This window comes from Periplaneta americana, chromosome 3, assembly GCF_040183065.1.
Source record: "Periplaneta americana isolate PAMFEO1 chromosome 3, P.americana_PAMFEO1_priV1, whole genome shotgun sequence".
In the NCBI taxonomy this organism is placed as follows: Eukaryota; Metazoa; Arthropoda; class Insecta; order Blattodea; family Blattidae; genus Periplaneta; species Periplaneta americana.
In genome coordinates, this window is record NC_091119.1 from 208,060,758 (window position 1) to 208,088,387 (window position 27,630).

General features: G+C 35.6%; 1 protein-coding gene across 1 annotated transcript in view; it reads left to right on the forward strand.

Annotated features, from left to right (window-relative positions):
* LOC138696984 (transcription factor Sox-19b-like) overlaps window positions 1-27,630 on the forward strand; it is a 182,211-nt gene that overhangs the window by 137,528 nt on the left and 17,053 nt on the right. The window contains exon 4 of the mRNA XM_069822554.1: window positions 17,002-17,150. Within this exon, the coding sequence (XP_069678655.1) occupies window positions 17,002-17,150 (149 nt within the window). The remainder of the gene's footprint in view (window positions 1-17,001; window positions 17,151-27,630) is intronic.

The following is a 27,630-nucleotide window of genomic DNA, read 5'->3' on the forward strand; positions in this document are numbered from 1 at the left end:
CAGTTCCGGTGTAGAGTGTTAGAACTTACGCACAGCTGAATTAAGACTTTTTGAGGCAGGGGAAGCAACAGTACTAATGTCGGGTGCTTGACACTCCTCAAGCAATTACCTCTGATTGAGGTTCTGGCAGTACAACTCATTTCGTATTTGTCAGAGGAAGAACAATTGTTTGTATGCATCTGAAGTCTGATTAGTGAAATATGTTACTAGTCAGCGATGTATGCAACGGAGGAGGAAAGGAACTGGTCACCCTACCCCATTACCTCTTGGTTTAGTTGACTCATGAGTGATACCTTATTGGTATCACGAGATTGCAACCTATCGTCGGATTCCTGAATAAATATACAAACTGTTGTGATGAATATTAGACCAACATTCGCAGAGAAGGGACAGTGGCTTCATTCACAACAAAATAAGGTACAAATGGCACTGGCATAATTGAAGAGGTGGATTCCAAGGTGTCCTGAGTTTTTGTTAAAGATTTTTAACTTCTTTATTCATGTTTTAATTGATCCTTTAAGTCCTGACTTAGATCAGTTTGAAAAGAAAAAAACATATGCAGGCACTAGGAGCTTCAGATTTGTTTTTGTCATTTTGACTTAGGCCAGTTTGGAATCTACCTCTTCAATTTATTAGGGCTGGAACAAATTAGAAAGGCGAGGAACTCAACTTATTATGTCATAATCATCACATCATTAATGTTATGAATTGCTAAATGCTATTTAAGTGCTTCAGACGCAGGAGGAATTAAAAAGGCAGAACTTGAAATTCGTTTCTCTTCCTGCTTCTGAGTCGCATTTCGAGTTCATTACTAAAATGCGTGAAATTAATTGCTACTAAATAAATAAATTGCTAAGGAACAGATCATAATGTAGGCCTACAAAATAAGAATTTTAGAAATATACACTTACGGTCTTACTAATAAAAACTCTATATACAAACGTTTAACTGTCTTATACAATGAATAGCTTGTTTATAAGTCGTGTGTAAATTCCTTACTAATAATCACTACATTCGTCGTGTACAACAGTATAACTGTTACACAGCTACGTCATAGTTTCGTCATTACTTCGTTACGAAAGGTAATAGAATATCTGAGGTTCTCTATTGCATCCGATAGAGTGCTCTAGTGTGCCGTGTTAAGTATCGATAGTACAACTGGCTCTGATCGATTACCACACTATATTTTGGTCAAAGAGTACAAGCTACAGCAATATTATTCTACTTATTCTGTGCTCTTTGGTTTGTTCTTCTGTGGTTACTAGGCAACCACCATCATTTAATGACAGTCGATACGAACAGCTGTTAAAGGGGCGGCCATTTTTTCCCTATATACAACGCTTAAACGAGGGGTTTCGTGTATATAACTACTGCAAAGCAATTCCCATTGTATAGTTACAGCCTGTTTATACATCCATCGCTTATGCAAGATTTATTAGTAAAGTTTTCTGTCTCAACTCTGCATAAGTCTCGTATAAAAACTGTACACGCTTTATTAGTAAGACCGTTAGACTTTAAACTATGCTATCCATGTTGATATAAAAAAGGCACGTTGGTTGCCTAATTAAAATTGAAGAAAGTGTTAATTTTTCTTTCCATTAGTGTTGCAATTAAAATTGCAAAGTAATGAAATGCTATTTACGTTAAAAGGGACATCTACTGTGAATTTAGGAATAGCAGAATTAGGGGATTCTGGCTTTAATTCCAAGCTTTTCCTTACCCAATGATCACACTGTGGTGAAACCTGCCTTCTGTAGACCGAAACACATTCTCACACTGGATTTAAATGACCAGTAAAACAACTTCTGTATGGCCACAGCAATTTAAAAAGTCGGAAAACACGTCAAGACAGAAATCTTGCGGATTTTTATGTAAAAGACCCTTTTATGAATAATAACAAAATTCTATGTCCGCTATTACTCCATCCATGACCACCATTATTCCGTTCGCATATCTTGGTAACAGTTGACCTCTGGAAGCATGATCCTGCTGGTAGATAGTCGCCCTTGTCACGATCTCGCACTATTTATTAATATAACTTATGCTGGGATTCCTTGATCGTGTGGTTGTCAGTCCACCTGTCTCACTATCCAGTCGAGAATCGAAGTAAGGACTTACTGGCTTTGTAGCTTGAGGCCAAATGCAAGACTCCAATATCGAATGCAGTGGTGAATAACCTTATTTAGTGTTAGAATTAAATTTTAACTCGGTGTGAACATTTCTTGCAAAACAAGCAAAACGATTTCTATTAAAGTGATGACCTATTAACTGTCTTGTAAACAAATGATTAATGATCTATTGTTCTCAGTGCTTCCATTAGCTAACTGATACTGAAGCTCATAAATTAATGTCACTCAACGAGATATATACTGATGTGTATTTGTTTCGCGGACAAAAGAGCGGCTATTTCGTACTCGATTAAACAACGGTAAACATTCAATACAGACAGCGTCGATTGCGGAATTCTCATATTACCCAAATTAACTTCGGAAATGTAACACAATATTTCTCTTATACTCAGACTAGCGACACACTCTTACAATTGATTTCGTATATTACTTCACTCACTCCTAGCTATTTTGTTCCCAAGAACAGTGGCAACTATTTGCTGATATGGAGATTAAGAAATTATTTAAAGAAACCAACAATATTGGTTTAAAATTAATAAAAGCAGGTTTGATTCGAATATTCTTTCTCTTAACACTGCTAAAACTATAGTTATTCCTTTCTCATTCACTATTAAAGTTATAAATTACCTAATTCTCCCTGAACATTAAACTATACAATTTGGGTTATTCCACAACTAACTGTAACATTAATTGCCCAATTATAAATTAATTTTTTGAGATTAAATATTCAATAATAATAATAATAATAATAATAATAATAATAATAATAATAATAATGATTTATTTAACCTGACAGAGTTAAGGCCATACGGCCTTCTCTAACACTCAACCAGGAGTAAAACTGTGTTACAAAAAACACTACAAATTTACAAAGTACACTACAATTTTACACACAAAACTGAATAAGATAATAATAATAAAATGTAAACAACAAGTAAGTAGAAATCAGACATAATATATAACATACAGAAAGAAAGAAAAAAGTAAAATAAACAGCAGGTCAAAATAAATAAGACATACAAAGTATAAAAAATAAGACAATTATTGATAATAATAATGATAATAATAATAATAATAATAATAATAATAATAATAATAAATAATAATAATGATAAAAATAAGAGTAGTAATAATAATACTAATAGTAGTAATAAAATAGTGAGCATACAATGAATACAATATTTTTAAGTACACACAGTGAGGAAAATTATGATTATATATAGCTCAACTTATCACATAATAGATATACCATTATCGGAAAATATGAAAACAAAAATATAAAAATAAGTTAAATATCACTAGAACAGAAAAAAAATGTGAATACGTGGTATTTAGAAATCATTACTGATAAACATCTGAAATGGGACAAACAAAATCTATCTTTGTAACAAATTACTTAGAATTAATATTATTTTGTTCAGTTACGAAATTACTTCCCAGGATATGTACCACGTACAGTTTACCTTGCCTTATTTCAGTCTATAACCCAATATGGAATATTATAATGGGGTACTAGGGGGCCTACTTATAAAACTAACCCTAATCCACTGGATGTATTACACAATAGAACAATTAAAATATGTCTAAAAAAGCTATCGGTAATCCGAACGAAAAATGTTTTTAGAATTTAAAGTCTTGAAAATACACCAAATTTATATCAATGCATTATACAATTTTATACATAAAATCACACATTTCATATCATATACTCATAAATGCAAAACCAAAGGCGTGGATACAGTACGTTTATTTGATCCAAAGTGTTTAACGAGCACTGCTTTCAACCCTAATAGTAATATCGGGCCTAGAATTTATAACATATGAATAAAGAAATACCGACATATATTTACCTCCAAATTTTAAAATGTATGTAAATATTTTGTTATGAGTAATTATTAAGCTTACTTTTTAGATGTTATTTTATTGTAATGCATGCATGTAACTTCATTATGAATCGAATCCTCCTCTGAGCACGAGATCACTCTCTTTCAGGGGACTGCTAGAATTTTGTACATTTACAATATTTCTTTGTAGTATATATTATTATTATTATTATTATTATTATTATTATTATTATTATTATTATTATCATTATTATTATTATTTGATATGTAGTTTGCTTAGTATGTTTATGCTCGACCATGCCGAAATGTAGTAATTATACACCTGGTAGCAGCCCTTTAATGGACCTCATTAAACTACACCTATTCATTAAAGTTCAGGTGTTCCACCAATCAGAAAATACCATTGTAGCAATATGAAAGCGCAAGTATCGATTATTCTCGGATATGCAATCGAAAGACAACTAGCGCGAGATTAGACAATTAAACTCAGTCGAAAAAAACAACACACAAATTAACATCAATTCACCGTCATCTTCCAGCCTTTCACAAAGCACATTCCAGTAAATTCATATCACCAATTGCCGGAAAAAATCAATATGGTCGAGCATAAAAAGTTGTATAAAACTTTACTATAATGGTAATTAAGACGCTCGTATGAAAATTATGAAACTCGCTTGCGCTCGTTTCGTAAACATATTTGCGTCTTAATTACTACCATTATAGACTCGTTGCATAATGTACTATTAATTTAATATTTTCAGCATGGTATTCTTTTGTTTTTATTTAACTTATGATTTTCAATCGTAAATTGTTCGCGTTTTATTGAATGTTATAATATAATATACAACAATTCATTTGCAATGATTTACAAAATACATCTAGCCAAAATTAATTTTTCTCGAATGCAAAATTTTGTATGGTTTTCGGCCATGAAATAATTTGAAAATAAGGTGGAGTCCATAAAACTATAATCCAAAGTGTTATCACAAACTAGTCGGCACCGCGTAAACAGAAACAAATTCCGTTCCATCGTTCCATTAATTGTCCATCAGCAAAACTTGTAACACGTTGATCAAGGACACACATCGCTGTTAACTCCGGCCATGGCGCGCTGCGAGGACGGAGGTAAGATCTGATGGATGATTACAAATGACATTAACTGAAACTCTGCAATAAAGGAAGAGCAATTGGAGAACAAATGGCTTTTGAAATTCGCATGTGTGATGAATTGTCTGCAGTGCACAGCGGGATCGTCTGTCACAGCCAAGCTCGGCCGATGTTTCCTGTGTTCTGATTACACACAAAGATAATTAGCAGCAGCTTTAAAAGTTGGCTACGTGTGCCACAATTCTCGTAATACTTGGTGTAACCTGACTCTCGTATTGTGCATTGGCATAAGTATAAATTAATTACCGATTTCGATATTTTATAGTGGAATTAATGGCACTCTAATGCTGTAGACTACTTCGACAACGGACTACGGACTACGTAGAATATCTGTGGTACGATAAGTAGAAATTTAAAGCGGAAAGCAAGATAAGAGAGGCAGTTAAAATTCATAAAACATAGCAGTCTCTGTTTTATTGTATGGTTGAGAGTCGTAGAGAATGAAACGAAAAGATGTATGTGAATGCAGTCATCAGGAGTGAACTTTCTCAGAAGAGTAAAGGGATGGACAAGACTGGACAAGATTAGAAATGACCAAATAAGAACAGAGCTATGTAGACTACATTTTCCATAAAAGAAAAGATCCAAGATTACAGAACTCGTCTCACCGAACGTCCTATAATAATGGAAAATGAAATAAATACAAAACATATTTTACAGACCAAAAGGGATGTTGGCCGTCCGAGACAAAAATCGGAAGCTGAAATCAGAAAAGGAAAGTTTCCAAATCAATGAAAATGAGGATGATTTGTTTCTGCTTTTCGTTTTTATTAAGTCCCGAATTGCCTTAATAAAATTCTCATTGTTTGATTGATCTTACGCACATTTGTGTGTGTAGGACCTAATGTGCAATTTTGTGTTTTCTGAAAATTCAACCTTAATCTACAGAGTTCCATTCGCAATCTGTCACCCTCTCGACATATTTGATTGAAAAACTATAGCCTAATTACAGAAGGAAGCACATAAATTCCATTTGAAAACGCACTGCGTTTCCTTCGAGACGAATAAATATGCCTAGCCACATCTTCATGTTTTCATTTTCAATAAGTGTGAGTCCGACCATTTGAATAGATGGATGATTGTCGGAAAAGTGGCTGCACCAGCAACGTTGTCCTGATTTCCGTTGTAGAGATGGTGTTTTGTTTTCGAAATAATTTTCCTCTCAGATGAAAGACCTTCCCTGGAAGCAGTGTCGCTACGACAACCCTCACTGTTTCACAGAATATATGACACAGGATCTACATTTTGGCAAAACTACTCGATGTAAGAAAAACTGTTAAGGATGCCAAAACAGAATTTGATGGTTGAAAACTTTTTGTTACTGACAATATATATGATTGTTGAAAATTCCAACATTTACATAGGCACTCTGATATAGAAATTCATTTGTGAAAGAGTAGACTGACAGCTGTAAAAGAAATGCAAATTTTTTCGGGTTTATTGCACCTTACAGGATTACTTCATGGTAGACACTGAATATTCTGAGCAACAGATGACCTTAGTGTCAAAACTTATTTTTTAGAATGGCACTGTCTAAAAGACAATTTCCATTCCTGGCAAGTTAATATGTAGTCTATTAGTTTTGACAAGAAAGCCTCAACATATGACCGCCAAAAACAGATAAGATGGCGCTGTAACAGAGATATTAAATTTTTATGAACTGTCGATTATTTTTTACTAATGACAGGTACTGACTGTTCTTCATCCAGTCATATGAAGCCAGATGTGTAGACCAATTTACTGACAGAATAATAGTGCAGGGTGCGACACAAGAGGCTGCTCTACGCTTCTCCTGCAAAGAGATAAGACGGTGATTTGTTGCTATGCCACATGGGACCGGAGCTCCCGGAGAAAACCCAGCTTGCGCAAAACTCACAACTGTCAAGTCTAAGACACATTCTCGCGCTCAAACGTCCTGTCGAAAAACAGCTACCTGTATTGCAAGGTTGTTAACAATTACACCTATATACATGCAAAAATAGTTTTCGAAAGTTGTCTGTTCGTAGACAATGTAGAAGAAGGAAGTATTAGTTTACTTACTTACTGGCTTTTAAGGAACCCGGAGGTTCATTGCCGCCCTCACATAAGCTCGCCATTGGTCCCTATCCTGAGCAAGATTAATCCAGTCTCTATCATCATATCCCACCTTCCTCAAATCCATTTTAATATTATCTTCCCATCTACGTCTCGGCCTCCCTGAAGGTCTTTTTCCCTCCGGCGTCCCAACTAACACTCTATATTCATTTATGGATTCGCCCATACGTGCTACATGCCCTGCCCATCTCAAACGACTGGATTTAATGTTCCTAATTATGTCAGGTGAAGAATACAATGCGTGCAGTTCTGTGTTGTGTAACTTTCTCCATTCTCATGTAACTTCATCCCTCTTAGCCCCAAATATTTTCCTAAGCACCTTATTCTCAAACACCCTTAACCTATGTTCGTCTCTCAAAGTGAGAGTCCAAGTTTCGCAACCATAAAGAAAAACCGATAATATAACTGTGTTATAAATTCTACTTTTCAGATTTTTTGACAACAGACTGGAAGATAAAAGCTTCTCAACCGAATAATAACAGGCATTTCCCATATTTATTCTGTGTCTAATTTTCTCCCGAGTATCATTTATATTTGTTACTGTTGCTCCAAGTTATTTGAACTTCTCCACCTCTTCAAAAGATAATTTTCCAATTTTTATATTTCCATTTCGTACAATATTCTCGTCACGAGACATAATCATATACTTTGTCTTTTCGGGATTTAAGGATCGAGGTGACGGCCTCCAGGTATGGAGGGTAGCTGTGAATATATTGAATAAGTAGTCGCGGACAGCCGATGAGGGGTGGTTCTCCAGTTTGGGGGTTGAGCGAAGGGCTAACAACCCATCACCGTAAAAAAAAAAAAACAGCTTGTTACGAATCCTTCAAATACGCCTCGGAATGGGACTGATTCTCTGGCACGACCACAGGAAGTATCAGCTACTCTGATTAATTGTCAAATTCGTTCATTTTAACTATTTTATACATTTTATATTGGAGATGTTATACAGTGCTCATTTATTATTTCCAGTATAACTTTTAAGAAGACAATTCGTCGTGGTTCTCCTGCACACATGTGACTTAATATTTACAATATACTAGCCGTACCCGTGCGCTCCGCTGCACCCGATTAGAAATAAATATAAAGTAATTACATAATTAAAATAGAACATTTGGTCCAGGGAACATTCGTGTTTGATAGAAGGATAAATCGTTTAATATGTTACTTAATTTAAATTGCATCCAAATAATTAAAATGCGATCATTTTGATCCAGAGACACTCATTTGGTTCAATGACAATTCCTTTAACATGTTTCTTAATTTTTATTGCATGCAACCATAGCTTAATGAAGATTGACATCATTTAGATTTAATGTGTATATTTTATTTTACTTGTTATAGGTTTCCATTGAATTATGGTAATAACTTAATTTTAACCCTTGTTTTATACGTATTCAGTAAATGGCGCTTGGGCCACTATGGTTGTGAACCCTTCAAATAACATATATTATATTATATTATATTTTATATTATATTATATTATATTATATTATATTATATTATATTATATTATATTATATTATATTATATTATATTATATTATATTATATTATATTATATTATATTATATTATATTATATTATATTATATTATATTATATTATATTATATTATATTATATTATATTATATTATATTATATTATATTATATTATATTATATTACATTACATTACATTACATTACATTACATTACATTACATTACATTACATTACATTATATCAGAAGTTACTGTAATAACATTATAGCATTATGTCCATCTAGAGAAACTACACTTACCAATGGTGAAATAAAAATTAATTATACAAATCGGTTAATTTAGCTTCCGATATTACTTCATACAAACACAGAAACATTCTCTGTAGGCTATCTTTCATAGCTTTCGATTGTTGCTGTCCAAGGCCCCTTATAGACGAAGTCATTTGTATTTTAATTCATTACACGGCCTTAGATGGCAGTTATTTTAATTTTAAAACTTATTTATGTCATTAAATATCAGTCCTATCAACATTTTTCAAGGAATAAAACTTACCGCAAATTATTTTTAAAGAAACTTTTGTTATGTAACATTTTTCACAAAAATCAATAATAAGCGAGATATTTCCATTTATTTAACTCAGGCCCCTTTATAACCCCCCTAAAATCTAAGTTACAACGAATTTAATTTATATTCCAATTTTCATCGAAATCCGTTCAGCCATTATCGCGTGAAAAGGTAACAAACATACAAACAGACAGACATACTTACTTACTTACAAATGGCTTTTAAGGAACCCGAAGGTTCATTGCCGCCCTCACATAAGCCCGCCAGCGGTCCCTATCCTGTGCAAGATTAATCCAGTCTCTAACATCATACCCCACCTCCCTCAAATCCATTTTAATATTATCCTCCCATCTACATCTCGGCCTCCCTAAAGGTCTTTTTCCCTCCGGTCTCCCAACTAACACTCTATATGCATTTCTGGATTCGCCCATACGTGCTACATGCCCTGCCCATCTCAAACGTCTGGATTTCAAGTTCCTAATTATGTCAGGTGAAGAATACAATGCGTGCAGTTCTGTGTTGTGTAACTTTCTCCATTCTCCTGTAACTTCATCCCGCTTAGCCCCAAATATTTTCCTAAGCACCTTATTCTCAAACACCCTTAACCTATGTTCCTCTCTCAGAGTGAGAGTCCAAGTTTCACAGCCATATAGAACAACCGGTAATATAACTGTTTTATAAATTCTAACTTTCAGATTTTTGGACAGCAGACTGGATGATAAGAGCTTCTCAACCGAATAATAACAGGCATTTCCCATATTTATTCTGAGTTTAATTTCCTCCCGAGTGTCATTTACATTTGTTACTGTTGCTCCAAGATATTTGAATTTTTCCACCTCTTCGAAGGATAAATCTCCAATATTTATATTTCCATTTCGTACAATATTCCCGTCACGAGACATAATCATATACTTTGTCTTTTCGGGATTTACTTCCAAACCGATCGCTTTACTTGCTTCAAGTAAAATTTCCGTGTTTTCCCTAACCGTTTGTGTATTTTCTCCTAACATATTCACGTCATCTGCATAGACAAGAAGCTGATGTAGCCCGTTCAATTCCAAACCCTGCCTGTTATCCTGAACTTTCCTAATGGCATATTCTAAAGCGAAGTTAAAAAGTAAAGGTGATAGTGCATCTCCCTGCTTTAGCCCGCAGTGAATTGGAAAAGGATCAGATAGAAACTGACCTATACGGACTCTGCTGTATGTTTCACTGAGACACATTTTAATTAATCGAACTAGTTTCTTGGGAATACCAAATTCAATAAGAATATCATATAATACTTCCCTCTTAACCGAGTCATATGCCTTTTTGAAATCTATGAATAACTGATGTACTGTACCCTTATACTCCCATTTTTTCGCCATTATCTGCCGAATACAAAAAATCTGATCAATAGTCGATCTATTACGCCGAAAACCGCACTGATGATCCCCAATAATTTCATCTACGTACGGAGTTAATCTCCTCAAAAGAATATTGGACAAAATTTTGTACGACGTCAACAAAAGTGATATTCCTCGAAAGTTACCACAGTTCGTTTTGTCCCCCTTTTTAAAAATAGGTACAATTATGGACTCCTTCCATTGTTCTGGTACAATTTCCTTTTCCCAAATAGCAAGTACAAGTTTATAAATTTCGCTATATAATGCACTTCCACCCTCTTGTATTAATTCTGCTGGAATTTGATCGATACCTGGAGACTTGTACTTTTTCAGATTTTCTATCGCAATTTCGACTTCTGAAATCGTGGGTTCGGGTATAAATGGCTCAGCAGTTTGTATTTCAATATCGTCCCGATCATTTCTATTTGGCCTATGTACATTTAGTAGTTGCGCAAAATAGTTTTTCCATCTGTTTAGGATTGATGAAGAGTCTGCAAGCAAGTCACCATTCTCATCCTTGATCACGTTTACCCTTGACTGATATCCGTTCTTAAATTCCTTTATACCCTTATATAAATCTCGAATGTTTTTATTCTTACTATTTGTTTCTACCTCATTCAGTTTTTCCTTCAAGTAACCTCTCTTTTTATTCCTAAGTGTACGACTTGCTTCCCGTCTTTCATTGAAATAATTATCTCTATTCTCCTCAACTGGATCCTGTAAGAATTTCAATTTTGCCTGTTTCCTTCTTTCTACTACCATGCAACAATCTTCATCAAACCACGGTTTCTTTTTCTTAGTTTCATAATAACCTATGCTCTGCTCAGCTGCAATTTTGATACTATCTCTGATATTTTCCCACACGCTATTAACATCTAATTCTTTCTCAACTTCGTCGGAACTTTCTAAAGTGGCAAACCTATTCGAAATTTCGACCTGATAATTTTGCTTAGCTTCCTCGTCCTTTAATTTCAAAATATTGAATTTAGTAATATTAACTTGTTGCTCTACTCGCTTGGCTACTGATAATCTTTCTCTTAATTCTCCAATCACCAAATAATGGTCAGAATTACAGTCTGCACCTCTGAAAGTTCGAATATCTACTATACTAGTATGTCTCCGTTTATCTATCAAGACGTGATCTATTTGGTTGTGTGTCAATCCATCTGGAGAAGTCCAAGTATATTTATGTATATCCTTATGGGGGAATGTTGTACTTTTGACAATTAAATTTTTCGATGTGGCAAAGTTGACTAATCTAACTCCATTGTCACTACTAATTGCGTGTAGGCTCTCTTTTCCAATAGTTGGTCTAAAAATATCCTCCCGTCCTACTTTAGCGTTGAAATCCCCCAATAAAATTTTCATATGATATCTAGGGAACTGATCAAAAGTATGTTCCAATTCCTCATAGAAGCTATCCTTTATATAGTCGTCTTTCTCTTCTGTAGGGGCGTGAGCATTTATAACTATGATGTCGCACCATCTACCCTTAAGTACTAAATATGATAACCTGTCACTGATAAATTCGACCTTTTTTACTGCTGATTTTATTCTTTTATGTACAAACAGACAGACATACAAACAAAAATTTCAAAAAAGCGATTTTCAGTTTCAGGGTGGTTAATTATATATGTTAGGACCAATTATTTTTGGAAAATCGAAAATTACCAGAAAAATTTTGGCTACAGATTTATTATTAGTATAGATTATATCCTGAAAATAAAAGTAATCACTAACGCCATAAGAAAGAATGGCATGGGTCTGACAGACAGCACGACTATTGGCGTTCTGCAAACTGGCCGCCCATTGGAGAGTTAAATAACAATTAAATGCAGAGTTAGCAGAAAATATTCGTGCAACAAGAAGTGCGTACTGAAAGTCATCGGTTTTGATTAAAGGGACAGAGGCTTCACGTGGAAAATTAATCGTAAATTATAGACAGAAGATGAATACAAAGTAATAGTATTCACGCCAACGCAAGGAATTAAATTTACCAATAAATTCCACGAAGTTTGAGATATGCAGACGCTATTAATACTTCGTATCGAAATGGGAAATAATTTTGTATACTACAATAATTCAACAGGTCGTTCACGTGTAGAACTAAAATTCTTCTTTTACGGAGAAACATAAACAATTTTCTTGTGTTAAGCTATTTCGAGTTGTTGTGACAAGAAAAATTCCTCGACTAGATTCGTGTCCCTACACCAACTGAGCTACGTCGGCTTTTTCAATGTTTTGTAAGCTGAATAAACATAAATTGTCGCTAAGACTTGTTACTACATATGACACAGGAAGAATACACGTGTAAATCACAAACGCTGTAATCTCGCATTGTTGGAAAAAAAGTAATAACCGATGCTTCACAAATTATCGGATTACAGCATCCTTATTCACGGAGAGCTAGACCGAACATATTTCTAATTCTACAACAAATGACACCGGAATCGCGCACCTTCACAGAATATCAAGCAGTGCCCCTTCCCCATAAATTACACTTTCGTGTGTTTTAAATATCAAGAGCTGCAGCCATCATTGCTTGTCCATTCACCTGGAGACGCCTTCCTTTATGTTTATTGCATTATATCAAACGTCTGGTATCCCGGCCTCACAATGGCGTGTATACACACAGCCTTCCTTTATGCCTTTCAAGACATTCACATGTTGAATTATTTTCATCCCACTGATGGTTAAATTTTTATTTTCGCTTTTTGCTGCCTTCTTATACGACGTCTTCACAGAAAGCATTTCGGAATGACTTATGTAAGAAAACCAACTGTAATAAATAAAGAAGTGAGTTGGGTTGATGTATAGGGTTAAGACTGAATTGTGAGGAGGAGGAGGAAAGAGTCTGAGTGAGGTGAAGGACTCGGTTGCAAAAAAGGGAGAGAGGACTCAAATGTTACAAGTCGATTTGTATCGAATTTACCCCGCATTATGGCGAACCAAGTCTTATTGTGTGTTATTTTCTCCCGGAATACACTGGAAGACCGAAATTGAATTTACGTCAGTTATACGGGTTCCCCCCCCCCTCATTTCTATAACACTCCCTCACGGCATATAAACCACTTTACAAGCCGGCTATGCTGAATAGATGCAATAAAAAGACTTTCAATACATTATTTAGTAGTTCATACAACATACCATTTCAGGGTAGACGTAAAATACATAAATTGTATCGTACGACTTAAAATGATCGGCAGAATAAAGTTAAAGGGGCGGTCGATATTATTCGAAATCCGACAACGTAGTTGGGACGTTCAGTGACAACCGAACAAATTGAGCGGTGTGTCAGCTTTATTCACATGTCGTCATTGATTGATACGACACACAAAAAGCCCTTCGTTGATTATTTATTCATACTTACTTCTTCTTTGGTCTGATAAACAATTTTGTCTACACATCGTTCTATTTAAGCTGCAACAGAGTTTTAAAAGAAAGTTTGATCATGCCATGATTATTGTGTCAAATAACAAGGCCAGTGTACTTACAACACATCAAAAGCCTTTATAAGTCTCTTTTTGAGCCTCATTGTTACGCATTATTAAAGGTAAGGAAATATTAATGATCGTATGATTTATTTTTCCACGGACGTAAGAACTTGGACAATTAGAAACCAAATTCGAGAACAAAATTCTAAACAGAGGCAAACGGCTATATTCTGAAGAAAACTAGCAAAGAAGTCATAACATTAATGGGTAGATGAAGAATCTGAACCTCTCTGGGGTGACGTACAAATGGATTGACCGAACTTAACCAAATATCCGAAGAATGAAAGAGTTGTTATCTTGTCTGTTCAGCTAAGAAGAAATGCTAGGATAGCATTAAAGTACAGCGGTGCTTTTCGAACGTCAGAAATCCCAAGGGGGTCTCTTCGATATCGAACCCTGCTTCTGTTTGAAAATAAAGCAAAAAGAAATTAACAAGACATGTAATAGATAATCAGTAAAGAGCGCAATTGGGGTGCGTATTGAGAGAATACAAGTTTACAAAGTGCTTTATTGACGTTAGGACTGTAGGTGCAGTTGTATCTCTCAGATATGTTGACTTCATGCTCACAGCTCTGATAGCGGACGGGATTTCATAGCATTTATTTACCATTCCTCGGCAGTTCTTTGCTTACTCCCGTACTTCTACACTTGGTGGTACATTTTCTTAACTTCCTCCCTTAGTTCGTCATTTCTTCATTCGTACAGCATTCCTTTGTTTCGTGCCGTAATTCTTCTCGTTCTTCCGTACTACTTTATTTAATTTCGTTGCATTTATTTACCTTTATACCGAAACATCAGTAAGATACGCCGAAAGAAAATAAGTTTCGGGATTTGAAGCTGCAGTTATTTGTTGAAGAGTTCGGACTTCAGCACTTTTCTGCGGACAGTTTTAGAGAGAGAAGAATACTTTTATTATAGCCTACATACCCTTAAGCCTAGTTCACTTAATTTTGTTTTTCTTTTTTGCATAATTTTAAGAATTTATTTCGGATGTGTTACGAAATAGACTAAAATAATGATATATCGACATGCTTTGTGGAGAGAAGTTTTTCGCAGTATAAACACTGCCTAACTGAATATCGTAAGAAGTTCGAGAAACCGCCCATTAGTCTACTAATCTTATATGAATTACCATATTTCAAATTGCTTCTGTTGGTACAATGTTTGGGGTAATAATAATGATGATAATAGTAATAATAATAATAATAATAATAATAATAATAATAATAACAACACTTATGGCTTTTAAGGACCCTGGATGTTCATTGCCGCCCTCACATAAGCCCGCCATCGATCCCAATCCTGTGCAAGATTAATCCAGTCCCTACCATCACATGCCCTCCCAGAAATCCATTTTTATATTATACTCCCATCTACGTTTCGGTCTCCCGAAATGTTTTTTTTCCTCCGGCCTTCCAACTAACACTCTACATGCATTTCTGGATTCGCCTATACGTGCTACATGCCCTGCCCATCTCAAACGTCTGGATTAAATGTTCCTAATTATGTCAGGTGAAGAATACAATGTGTGCAGTTCTGTGTTGTGTCACTTTCTCCATTCTCCTGTAACTTCATCCCTCTTAGCCCCAAACATTTTCATAAGCAACTTATTCTCGAACACTCTTAACCTCTGTCCCTCTCTCAAAGTGAGAGTCCAAGTTTCAGAACCATACAGAACAACCGGTAATATAACTGTTTTGTAAATTTTAACTTTCAGCTTTGTTAACAGCAGACTGGATGACAAAAGTTTCTCAACCGAATAATAATAGGCATTTCTCATATTTATTCTGCGTTTAATTTTCTCTGGAGTGTCATTTATTGTTGTCTTGGAGTCCACTTAAAGAAAGAAGATTCTTCAACTCTCTCTTATTACTATTTAAAATCATCCACACCTCCACACCCTCTTACCTAGCATCTCGTTTTGTTTACCTTTCACTACCTCGAACCCGGAACATGTAGGCTACCTTCTCTCTATTCCTCTGCACAGAACATCGTTCTACTCATCATCTTTCAGCATATCTATTCCACGCCTCTGGAACTCTCTCCCTGACCATGTCAGAGACTGTCGGACAATATCAAAATTCAAATTTAAATTTAAAAAATCGCATTCTAGTTCATGGAATTGCTTGTTGAACACCTGTCAGGTTGCGCAACTTCGGCTTAACCCATGACATATAGTAAATATTGTAACTATGCCGTTGTAAAATTGACGATTAATATGTAATGTATTTATTATTATTATTATTATTAGTATTATTATTATTTTATCACTGTCGTCATTGCTATGTCTGTTTTCTTTCTTTTTCTTATATTAGCTCGATGAGAGCTCTATAGCGTTCTTTTGACCCTGTTGACCCTCTATAGGGCTTTAAATTAATTTGTATTATTTTCGTCAGTGTTTGTATTTCTGTTTTGTATTTATATGTGCTATTTGGTGGGATGGAAGAGAAGGCCTTATGGCCTTAATCCTGTCAGATTAAATAAATAAATTATTAAATTATTATTTATATTTGTTACTATTGCTCCAAGATACTTGAATTTTTTCCATCTTTTCATAGGATAAATGTCCTATTTTTATATTTCCATTTCGTACTATGTTATGGTAAAAAAAAAAACCAGGGACAATTACAGTTCCGACAGACATAATGGCTGGACAGCGAAGTCGAAATAGGGGCAGTCCCGCAAAACTTGGGAGGGTGGGAACTCTGCACCGCCACATATCACGGTGTAAGAATGAGAGCAAGTAAAGGAAATCTACTAGGAGTGCACAACGTGCTCCGCTAGGCGTTTCTCGCCAATTCCACCGACGCTGGCTAATCGCTGTGTGTGGTTGGCTTGTGCAGGCATGGCGGCCAGCCAGATGGGGCAGGTGGGCAGCTACTACAACCCGGCCGCGGCGTACGGCTCGCTCAGCGCCGCCAGCATGGCAGCGGCCGCGGCGGCAGCGGCGGCTCAGCAGTCCGCGATATCGGGCCTCTCCGCGCCCGCCCAGGTAAGCACGCTACTTTTATTTTAGTAGGTTATTTTACGACGCTTTATCAACATCTAAGGTTATTTAAGGTCTGAATGAGATGGTGATAATGTCGGTGAAATGAGTCCGGGGTCCAGCACCGAAAGTTACCCAGCATTTGCTCATATTGGGTTGAGGGAAAACCCAGGAAAAAACCTCAACCAGGTAACTTGTCCCGACCGGGAATCGAACCCGGGCCACCTGGTTTTGCGGCCAGACGCGCTAACCATTACTCCACAGGTGTGGACAGCACTGCTACTACGACAGACTTGGCTAACTTCGTGATACTACGGCTTTGGTCCAAAAAAAAAGGTTCAAATAAAAAAATAGTGTTTTAATGTATTGTCGGACCATCGGATCTATGCCCCTTCAGCGCTGTCGTCGTTCTTGGAAAAGTTAACGCCTCTACTCGCCCTATTCCACCCGTTTCTCTCCCACTACGTCAAACAGCAGGCCACGAATAGGGATGTCGGCAAACTTCCGTCAAACAGTGTCATGTCTCTTGAATATTGCTTATAATAATGTAAGGTTAATTATTACTTATTCATAGTTTAATTTAAGTAGGTCTGATGACGCTGATTGACTTATGCAAAATGCTATTACTTGCTTAATAATATTTCTTTCGCCACTCCGTGCTACAGTATTCATGTTGAGTTGACAACACTGGACTGCAAGTGCAAATAAACTGTCCCGCAAGAAGGCTCAAAATTGTGAGTAGTGGGGGAGAGAAAGGGAGAGGGGTAGAAAAGAGAGAAATAGGAATACAGCGGGAGAAATGAATTGCCAAGGCTGAAAAGGAATTAAGGTTCAGTTCGCATATCTTACGGGGGCACAGATCCGATGGTCCGACTATATGTACATTTTTAAATTTCAGGAAATTATATGTCAGCATTTTTACCTCAAATAAATTGATTTATTATTTATTTTATTTATTTAACCTGGTAGAGATAAGACCATCAGGCCTTCTCTTCCCCTCTACCAGGGGATTACAACTACAATATTAAGGATATAATTACAATTATAATTATAATTAATATTAAATTAACAAATACAATAAAAATCAAAGTACTAAAATATTAACTGATTAATAAAAGCTAGACAGTTTATTGTAAGTTAAGAGAGAAACATTTTTTTATTAATTAAAGTAAAAATTAAACCTACTCTACGCAGTAAGAAAATGCTTAATAAGCTTGCTTTTGAACACTACTAAATTCCGACAGTCTCTGATGTCACTGGGTAGGGTATTCCACAAGCGCGAGAGCGAGATTGTGTATGATGATGAATACGATGATGTCTCATGTGTTGGTATGGCAATATATGCAAACAATATTTACAAACAAGCAATACATAAAAACAAAAAATTTAGCACTCTAGAAGGACTACTATAATCTCGTGATAGGCTACTAAAAGGGTATTTTCATGACAGTCAAATTCAAAATATTTAGGAGGCATATTCAGTCTATTTTTAAATTCCTCGGTCAGATTCATATCTACCACCCAAACTATTAAAGTTCTTTCGGTATTTTGAAAGGCCTCGACATGTTTAATGAAATCACTGATCGCAACTGACACACTGAATCCATCTTTCGCCATGCTCGCTGTCCTCGAAATTTCCTGAGCAACATCGCAACAGATCATTAGGCTTTTCTTTAAGCACAGCTCTTCTCTGTTTGGCTCCTGAAGATGATGCCTTTTCGTTGTCGAACTCACTTGGAAATGTCATTCTCACTGACTGCTACCTCGGTCCCTTCTGGTTCTCGCCGAACTTGCCAAGGAAAATGCAAGCTTACTCTGCGCAATTTTCATTTAAGACACGATCAATTGTCTCTTTCATATCATTTATATTGTATTTCTTTCCAAATTTCATTATCTACTATATCAGACATGCTATGGATACACACACACATATCTTACGTTTCATGCATTTGCTATTTCTTCCACTAGAGTTGTTGTTAGGCCTATAGAAAAAATTCAAAGAAAAATGGCCTCGTGGAATGACAAAAACTCTAAGAAAATAAACTTCCAAGATAAGGCTCTGTTACGTAACCAGTGCATTGATAGTCATATATTTTTCATCAAGAAGTATACAATGTCAGTACTTGCCATTGAAAACCATTTGGATCTCAAAACACAACAAACAAAATAAATCGGATGGTGTATTCATTTACAAATAAGCCATTGATCTCACAAGTCGTCAAGTAATTTCCAAAAAAAAAAAAATCCACTCACGATACTACATGAGCGCAGTGAACAAAATAAATGTTATAGTACATTTTTGCCATTTATACTGTACCATCAAAGTTACATTCCTCGCTGGTATAATTTCGTGGTGAATTGAAAAAGAAATATCACAAAATTAGCAACGTTTGTCGTATATTTAGGCTACGGGAATAGACAGGGCCAGATTCTTATGGTGTAATTTTTTTTTAATTTCATAAAAAATAAAAGAAATATCTTACCTATGGTGAAAAATGTGACAGGAATTTCGTGAAAATGTTATTTTTTTCGTCATGCAATGTCATGCACTCACACACAATCTTAATTAGTAATAATCTCATACACGATGTTGTATTTTCAACTTTCATAGCGGAATGAAGGTGTTAATAATTTGCACCCTTTGTAAACCAGTCTTATTGCAACGCAACTTATCTCAGTTTCATACAAAAACCAGTCATCAATCTTCCTGTAGAACATTCCAGTAAAGTGAACAACAGAATTCTGAAATAATTTGTCTTCGCATTCTTTTGCAACTGACATCCGCAAAGCTATGGACTGTTCCAAGTTCAGAAAATGCCACGCATCTTCTTAGCGGACATCCCGCTCCTTTTAATATACAGAAACTAAAATAATTTATTTACGTATTTCATGTCGCATATAAAACAACAGAAGTAAATCTAAACACTGTAACTAAGCATTACTTGGAAAATAAACTCTTTATATTGTTTATAGTGTTAAATAGTGTTATTAAAGTGAAAGCAATGTTGCTAGGATACGAGCGCTAATGTGTTGTGTGAGAAGAGTTTAGATTAGACAGTGAATATAATAATAGTTCAAGTTTTTAGTGAAATAGTCAACAAGGATTAGGTCTTATATATTAAATAAGTTATATGTATTGTTATTTGAAGTATTTAGTTAGTATGAAGGTAGGAAGGATTTTTAAGGGAACTGAGACTAAGAGAAGGGAAGTAGAATAGTAGTGGATAAAGTAAAAGGATGGTCAAGTGAAAGTGAAGGGACATGAAAGACATGGCAAGAACAGGCTTCAAGTGTCAAAATACGTCTTGTTTAAAGTTGTAAATAGTGCAAGTAAGGGAATGCTGGCCCGAATACAGAAATGTGAAGGGCCAGCAGGACCGAAGATTTTGAGAAATATATATCATATCATATCATATTGTTTATAGACCTAAATAGACTTTATATATGCCTATTACTTTATTTGTATTTCCAATAACCAAATAAATAAAATAGATCTATTTCTTTTATTTTATATAGCCTACTTCAAAAAATACGTAAGTAGGGTTTAATTATATTACAAATAGAGGGGGTTGTTCACTAAGAAGACGCTTATATATCCAATGATGTTTCATAAACATTCGAACGCTATATAATAGGCCCTATACTATTATTCTTTAAAATAATTAAGAAAAAAAATGCCCATTTTTCGTTCTCTTCGCAGAAATGAAGATTTTTTCGCTAAAATTGGCGATAAATTTACTGTCATAAATCAGTCATCTTTATGATTAAAAAGCAAAGGCCTACACTTCTTGATGCATCTTTCAGTCACACTTCGCATTTATCGCCAAGAAAACAGAGTTTGTCTCTTGCGTATGGGCCAAAATCCTGCTCTCATCGAACGTTAAAGCGTTGTGTTCGCTGCTGGATGGCTCGCAGGAAACTGGAAGTGAGTAATGAAAGTTAGAAAGTCGTGAACGGACAGTATAAGCTATCTACTTTTAGATTAAATCGTTGATAGAACTCGCCAGGAGTGTGAACCGCGCATCAAGAACAAGCGGACTGCATGTTGGTGTGTTTAATTATAAATGGAGCCGTGACGGGATTATGGAACAGCAAATAATGCGTCCGCCCGATGCACGGACTTAACGCTCCAAGATAATTAGTTACGGCGTGCATTGGGCTTCCTCTGAGATAGAAATTAACAGCACGATGATAGCGTAGGGCGCCGCGACGTCCAAATAAAAGGAAGCCGTCTGAGTCGCGGAATCTGTGGTCCTTACGCTCACCCGATTCTCCTCCTAACGTGTTGTCATAGTGACGTGCCTACACACACATTGACAGACTCGTGTCTCAACGTCGGTTAGTTTAACCACCGATTAAAATTGTCATTTAATATCTGGCACATCATCCTCGGTTAAGACTTAAATAGGAGGCTACCACGGTAAACTATAACCGGTCGTATTTCAGCGGTTCAAGGATATAACCAGTGATTAGTACAGCAAACCAGCAGCCACATAGTTGACGATTTCCAAGAGGATTGTTATTGAATTTGAACTATTTCGATAGGGATAATGGTGAGAAAGAAATTGTGCTGGTGGAAAGAGAGAATTCTTACGAGCAATTAGTAACAGAAAATTTCAGGAGAGATTACGGCAGTGATGTCAATTGATGCCCATAGGAGCAAGCGCGCGCTTTAGAGCCCAGGGGAGCCTGAGCGCTTTACAGCGGAAAGGAAAGAGACAGACGAAAGAGGTGGTATATGCCGCTTGGTCGAGCTATATTCAGGGATGGCCAGCACTGATTCAATGGATAAAGGGAAGAGAACTTATTAAAACTGTATCCATGTTAATTTTTAGATTTGTCTGAGAAGTATAAGTGCATTATAAGAATGTAAGTTTTAATTTTAATGCTCATTTTTCACAAGTTTGATTTTTTTATTCAAAAGGAATATTTTCTCAACTTTTTACAGAAAAGTGAAATTTTCAGATATGTTTGTTTAGTAGCCTTACAGGTACTAAAAAAATGTTTTCGTGAATCTAATATATCGTAAATACGTATTACTGAAGATAGTGTATTAAAATGTTTGAAAATATTCGCTTGGAAAATGTTTGTAAGGAAATGAATTAACAAAGCAAATACTGTTACATCACAAACAAAAGATACGTGCCTATGTGTTGATAAAACGTCAGCTCTATAGCTTCAGCAGATTTCGAGATAATTTAATATTCTGATAACAGAACGTTGCACACCAATATCATCTAAAAGCATAATGCGATAAGAGTTTTATTATGTAATATTAGTTATAGTTATATAAAACATATACCTAGGCAACTTTGCTTTGTACTATAATATTGTTTTGATTACTTTTGTAAGGCTAAAGATACGATCAATATCAATTCCAACTTATCATGTCATATTCAGTATATTTCTTTGGGATAACATTTTCTTTATGAATGATGTGTTTAATTCACTTAGTACAGTAAAGTTGTAGTTATTATGGAATTTGTGTGAATATTCCTTCTTTATTCTTTATTATGTTATTAACGTTTAAAACACAACTGCAATATTAGGCTAAGAAATAGGTGTTAGTACTTTTGTTTTACAGACAATATAGAAAATAACAAACAGAAAGAAGCTATATAAAAATAACGACATAAAATTTCACCTTCCGTTTGAAGTTTGTGCACCACTGTTTTCTTAATCCAACAGGCTGCTTATTCCTCCTAGCATACCTAGCGCTTAATGCCCGCGCACGACGTCAAGGTCAGAAAAATGCGCTTGCTTTGACATCACTGGATTACGGTGTCATTTCTGCTGCAACAGATTGGTCACTTGCAAGAACCAACGTCTTCGAGCACATACGACGCCTTCCACTTTGCGCCAAAATTGGTGATCTTATTTCTGAACATTTAATGTAAACGTGTGAATTGAAACTCAAGTGACAGATATTCTTTCTGACGCGTGTTTTCTTAACAAACAGAAACAGTCCCATTTAACTGGCTGCTCACAACACTACGACTCTGTGCAACTGATCTTTGCAGTATTTTGTATGTATGTATTTATTCACACTGCAATGGGTATATACCCGGTGGCAGTGCTAACTAATTACACTCAGTAATGACAATAATAAACTTATTAATTAAAATACAATTAATAATAATACTAATAATTAATACTAACAATAATAATAATAATAATAATAATAACAACAACAACAGGGAATATCCTAAATTAAATGAAACGATCACTTAAAATAACATTTGAAATAAATATAATTTATATCTTAAAACTAGGATCGAACTAAAACCCACGAGTATGATATGTTCATATCTGCACAAGTACCTTTCAATATTACACTCATTTCGCTGTCAACTCACTCACTGCACTGGAACTACGACACATTTCACTGATTCTATCCTGATTTCACTAACACTTCAAAAACATTTCACTGTTCAAATACTTTGCACTGCCACTATAAACTATAAAGCTTCACTGACAGGAACACGTTTCACTTACACAGCACACTTCACTGACACGACATACTTCTTCACTGATACAACACACTTCACCGACAACATAATTCTTCACTGATACAACACTTCAATAACAACATATCATTTACACCCTTTAAATACTGTGTATAATGACCGTCTATTAGTAAAGTCCTTAAGCCTATTTTTAAATACATTTTTGGTTGTTGGTAAAGCCTTTAGTAAGCCTGCAGGTAAAGCATTCCAGTCCCTGATAGTACGATTGAGAAAAGAAAACTTTCCAGTGTCCGTCCTCTGTCTTCTTTCCCTTAATTTATATGAGTGTTCGTTCCTTGAAGAGTAATTTGGCGGCTGCAACCTATTTTTTATTTCTCTCCAGGCAGGCTCACCTCTCTATGTTTTGAACAGTGCGCATAATCGAATTCGCGTTCTCCTGTCCGTGAGTGTGTCCCATTTTAATGGTGAATTTTTCCGACAACACTTGAGAGCCCGTTTTTTGAACCTTTTCCAGTGTCTTAATATGTTCTAATCTGTAAGGATCCCAACATGCAGCACCATATTCCATTACTGGACGTACTAGTGATTTATATGCAATCTCTTTGGATTTATCAGAGCCTTTTCTTAGTACCCTCATCACAAAGTGTAACGCTCTCCATGCTTTTCCCTCTGTGTCTGTAACGTTTTCCCTCCAGTTTATGAGTGAACATAGTATCCTGGTTGGGACAAGTTGCCTGGTTGAGGTTTTTTCCGTTTTTTTTTCCTCAACCCGTTGAAAGCAAATGCTGGGTACTTTCGACGTTGAACCCTGGACTCATTTCGCTGGCATTATCACCTTCATCTCACGCTAGATAACCATAGCTGTTGACAAAGCGTCGTAAAATAACCAAAAGTATAGGCCTACGCATTTATATCTATATTTTCCTGGTATAGTATTTTCATTTATAACTCCACAATAGGCCGATAGCAAACTGACGGTTGAATTTTTAGTTTAACTTTTGAAGTTTTTGTTTTTAAATACTAGGGTACTCTAAAAGTGTTTCCCATCCTTGTGTGATACCGAGGCTTGCGTACACTGGACTGGTTGACTATAAAACACACTGTTGGTTGTCCATTACACTACATACATCATTACTTTGCTCAAGTCTGAGGGGTCGGCGGTAGACGTCATCAAATACCTTACTATAATAATACCGGACAGCTAGCAGTTTTACGTGCGAACGACGATGGTGCTGATACCTGCCTGTCGGGATGGAGATACTCGCGAAACAAGCTGTAATCAACTACAATGTATGTTGTTGCTGGGCTAGTTAATTTGTTAATAGTTTTATGAATTAGTACTAGTGTTAAAATGTCAGGGTGTATATGTGCTGTCTATAGTTGTGACAATTGCAGCATTACAAATTGCTCCAAATCGTACTTTCGATTTCCGACAGTTCATAAAACTAAGTCAACAACATTCTTTAGTAGGCCTAATTCCTTCGTCTTTGTGTTGATAGAAAAATACAAATTAGTTTTTTTTATTTAGACCTAATAAATGAATAGAAGTTAAAACCTTAAAATCCAATACATTTTATCAAATTAAGTTTTATTGTTGTCCATATGCCTTTACTAATTATTACAAGCATCAGATTACTATCAATTTTATCCTTGCAGTTGTCAGCAATGCGTATATAAAACATTACTGTAAATTCATTCCTAATATCAGATTGATTTTGTCTCAGTAAACCGAAGAAAAAATATGTAACAATTAATTACGGAAAGTAATATGAAGTATGCAATATTTCTCATAATATGCAGCTCTGATATAAGGTAATAATTTTACATTAAATATTATTCAACATTTCTTTAGTGTTTCATATATAATTCCACATTAGTAACTCACGTTTTAAACAATAGTCCGAATCTCGCTATGTTAATATTTGTATATGTGGACGTAATTCCATCCTTCTCCGCTAGATGTCAGGTCCGCGATATTTCGAACTCACGCCAATGCTACTAGCCTATACAGCTGTCCGGTATTATTATAGTAAGGTATTTGACGTCATAAGGCATAGAGGCCTGTCAGTTGCATTTTGATCAAGTGGCCATTTTTTTCTAGCGAAGTTTTTTTTTATATAATTTCCTTCTCTAATTTGTCTTCTAGCACTAGGACTAAGCAAAAAGCAAACCTAACTTCGTACTCATTCGTCCCCTGGTGCGGAAAACCCCTTATTACACGTAAACAAGCAGGAATCTCTTTTAACGGCTCCAGAGTTTTCCGTAGTTTCTTTTGGACGCGTATTAAGGAAAAAATAATTATTTCTGTAACAACATTTTTTATCATTGCTTACAACACTTTAATGACCACTTATCTTTATGAGAATAGAATTAGTGTCAAGAAGTTAATGAGTAACACGGTACGCGTTTTGCAACATCAGTTCCTTTGTCATGATGTGCACGATATTACGGTTTATAATGCATATATAAGTGAAATAATTTAATTTGTACCCAAACAAGCCCAACTCTCGTTTTCTGTGATGCACGGAACACCAGCGCCTCGATCACGCGTGGCGAATATCATAATCAGAGGAGTAAAGCAAACAAAGGGTTATTTGCAGTGAAGAGATTAGCCTGTACAATGCGTCAGTTTAAATGAGGAGCACATAATACAACTATGAGTTTATTTTGTTTGTATATATTCCTACGTCATATGTATACGTCATAATTAGTAACCAAACAACAATCAATTGTTGTGGACAAATGTATTGAAACGGAGAGACAACATTTCCAGCATAATATCATGCTGTACCTATCTATAGAGGGTCCTCTTTTGAATCGAACTCCGTACATAATTTCCCATTATATTGATGTTTGTTCACAGCAGCGGTTAGTACTGATCAGGGCCGGCAGGTTCCGCTCCGTGTCTGCGCCATGCCTTCACGTTGCCGCCGGGAAAATAGAGCCAACTTCGCCGCTAGTAATGCCGCGCAATGTAACATTTTTGTAGTGAAATAATAAACTGATGTTTAAAAGTGATAATGCACATGACCTGCGTTACAAGAATTGCCGAAATCATGTCCGTCCGCAGCGAACATTCTCGACATCTGTGCAGAAAATTCTTATTACAAACTTCCGTCTAGAAGATCGTAGGAAAATCCACTGTCTTTCCCTTCTCTTTCACATATTGCATTTCTCCACTCCTGTCTACCTTGGGTTTCGTTTTCAAAATTGATCCACTCACCATAACCTAGACACACGATCACAACACTCCTCAATATTATCCATTCCCTCCCACCGAACATCCTCATATTCATCTTCTTTCACTGTGGCTGTTCCTCGGCTTTGGAATTCCCTACCGAGTAATGTCAGGGACTGTCAGACATCAAACCAATTTAAGAATAGACGAACGAAATATTTTTCTAACAATGTTTAATGGTTAAATATATCACGGATAACTTACTTACTTACAAATGGCATTTAAGGAACCCGAAGGTTCATTGCCGCCCTCACATAAGCCCGCCATCGGTCCCTATCCTGTGCAAGAATAATCCAGTCTCTATCATTATATCCCACCTCCCTCAAATCCATTTTAATATTATCCTCCCATCTACGTCTCGGCCTCCCTAAAGGTCTTTTTCCCTCCGGTCTCCCAACTAACACTCTATACGCATTTCTGGATTCGCCCATACGTGCTACATGCCCTGCCCATCTCAAACGTCTGGATTTAATATTCCTAATTATGTCAGGTGAAGAATACAATGCGTGCAGTTCTGCGTTGTGTAACTTTCTCCATTCTCCTGTAACTTCATCCCGCTTAGCCCCAAAAATATATCACGGATAAATATCTAAATTATTATTATTATTATTATTATTATTATTATTATTATTATAACTATTTCTTACCAATGTTTCTTACTGTCACACTAACATTACTTATCCAACTTTCATTATTTACTTTCATGTTGTTTTATGGTCTAGATATTAATGTAATAACTATGTAAGCAATTGTATTCAATTAGAATTAGAGTCTGGCTGGG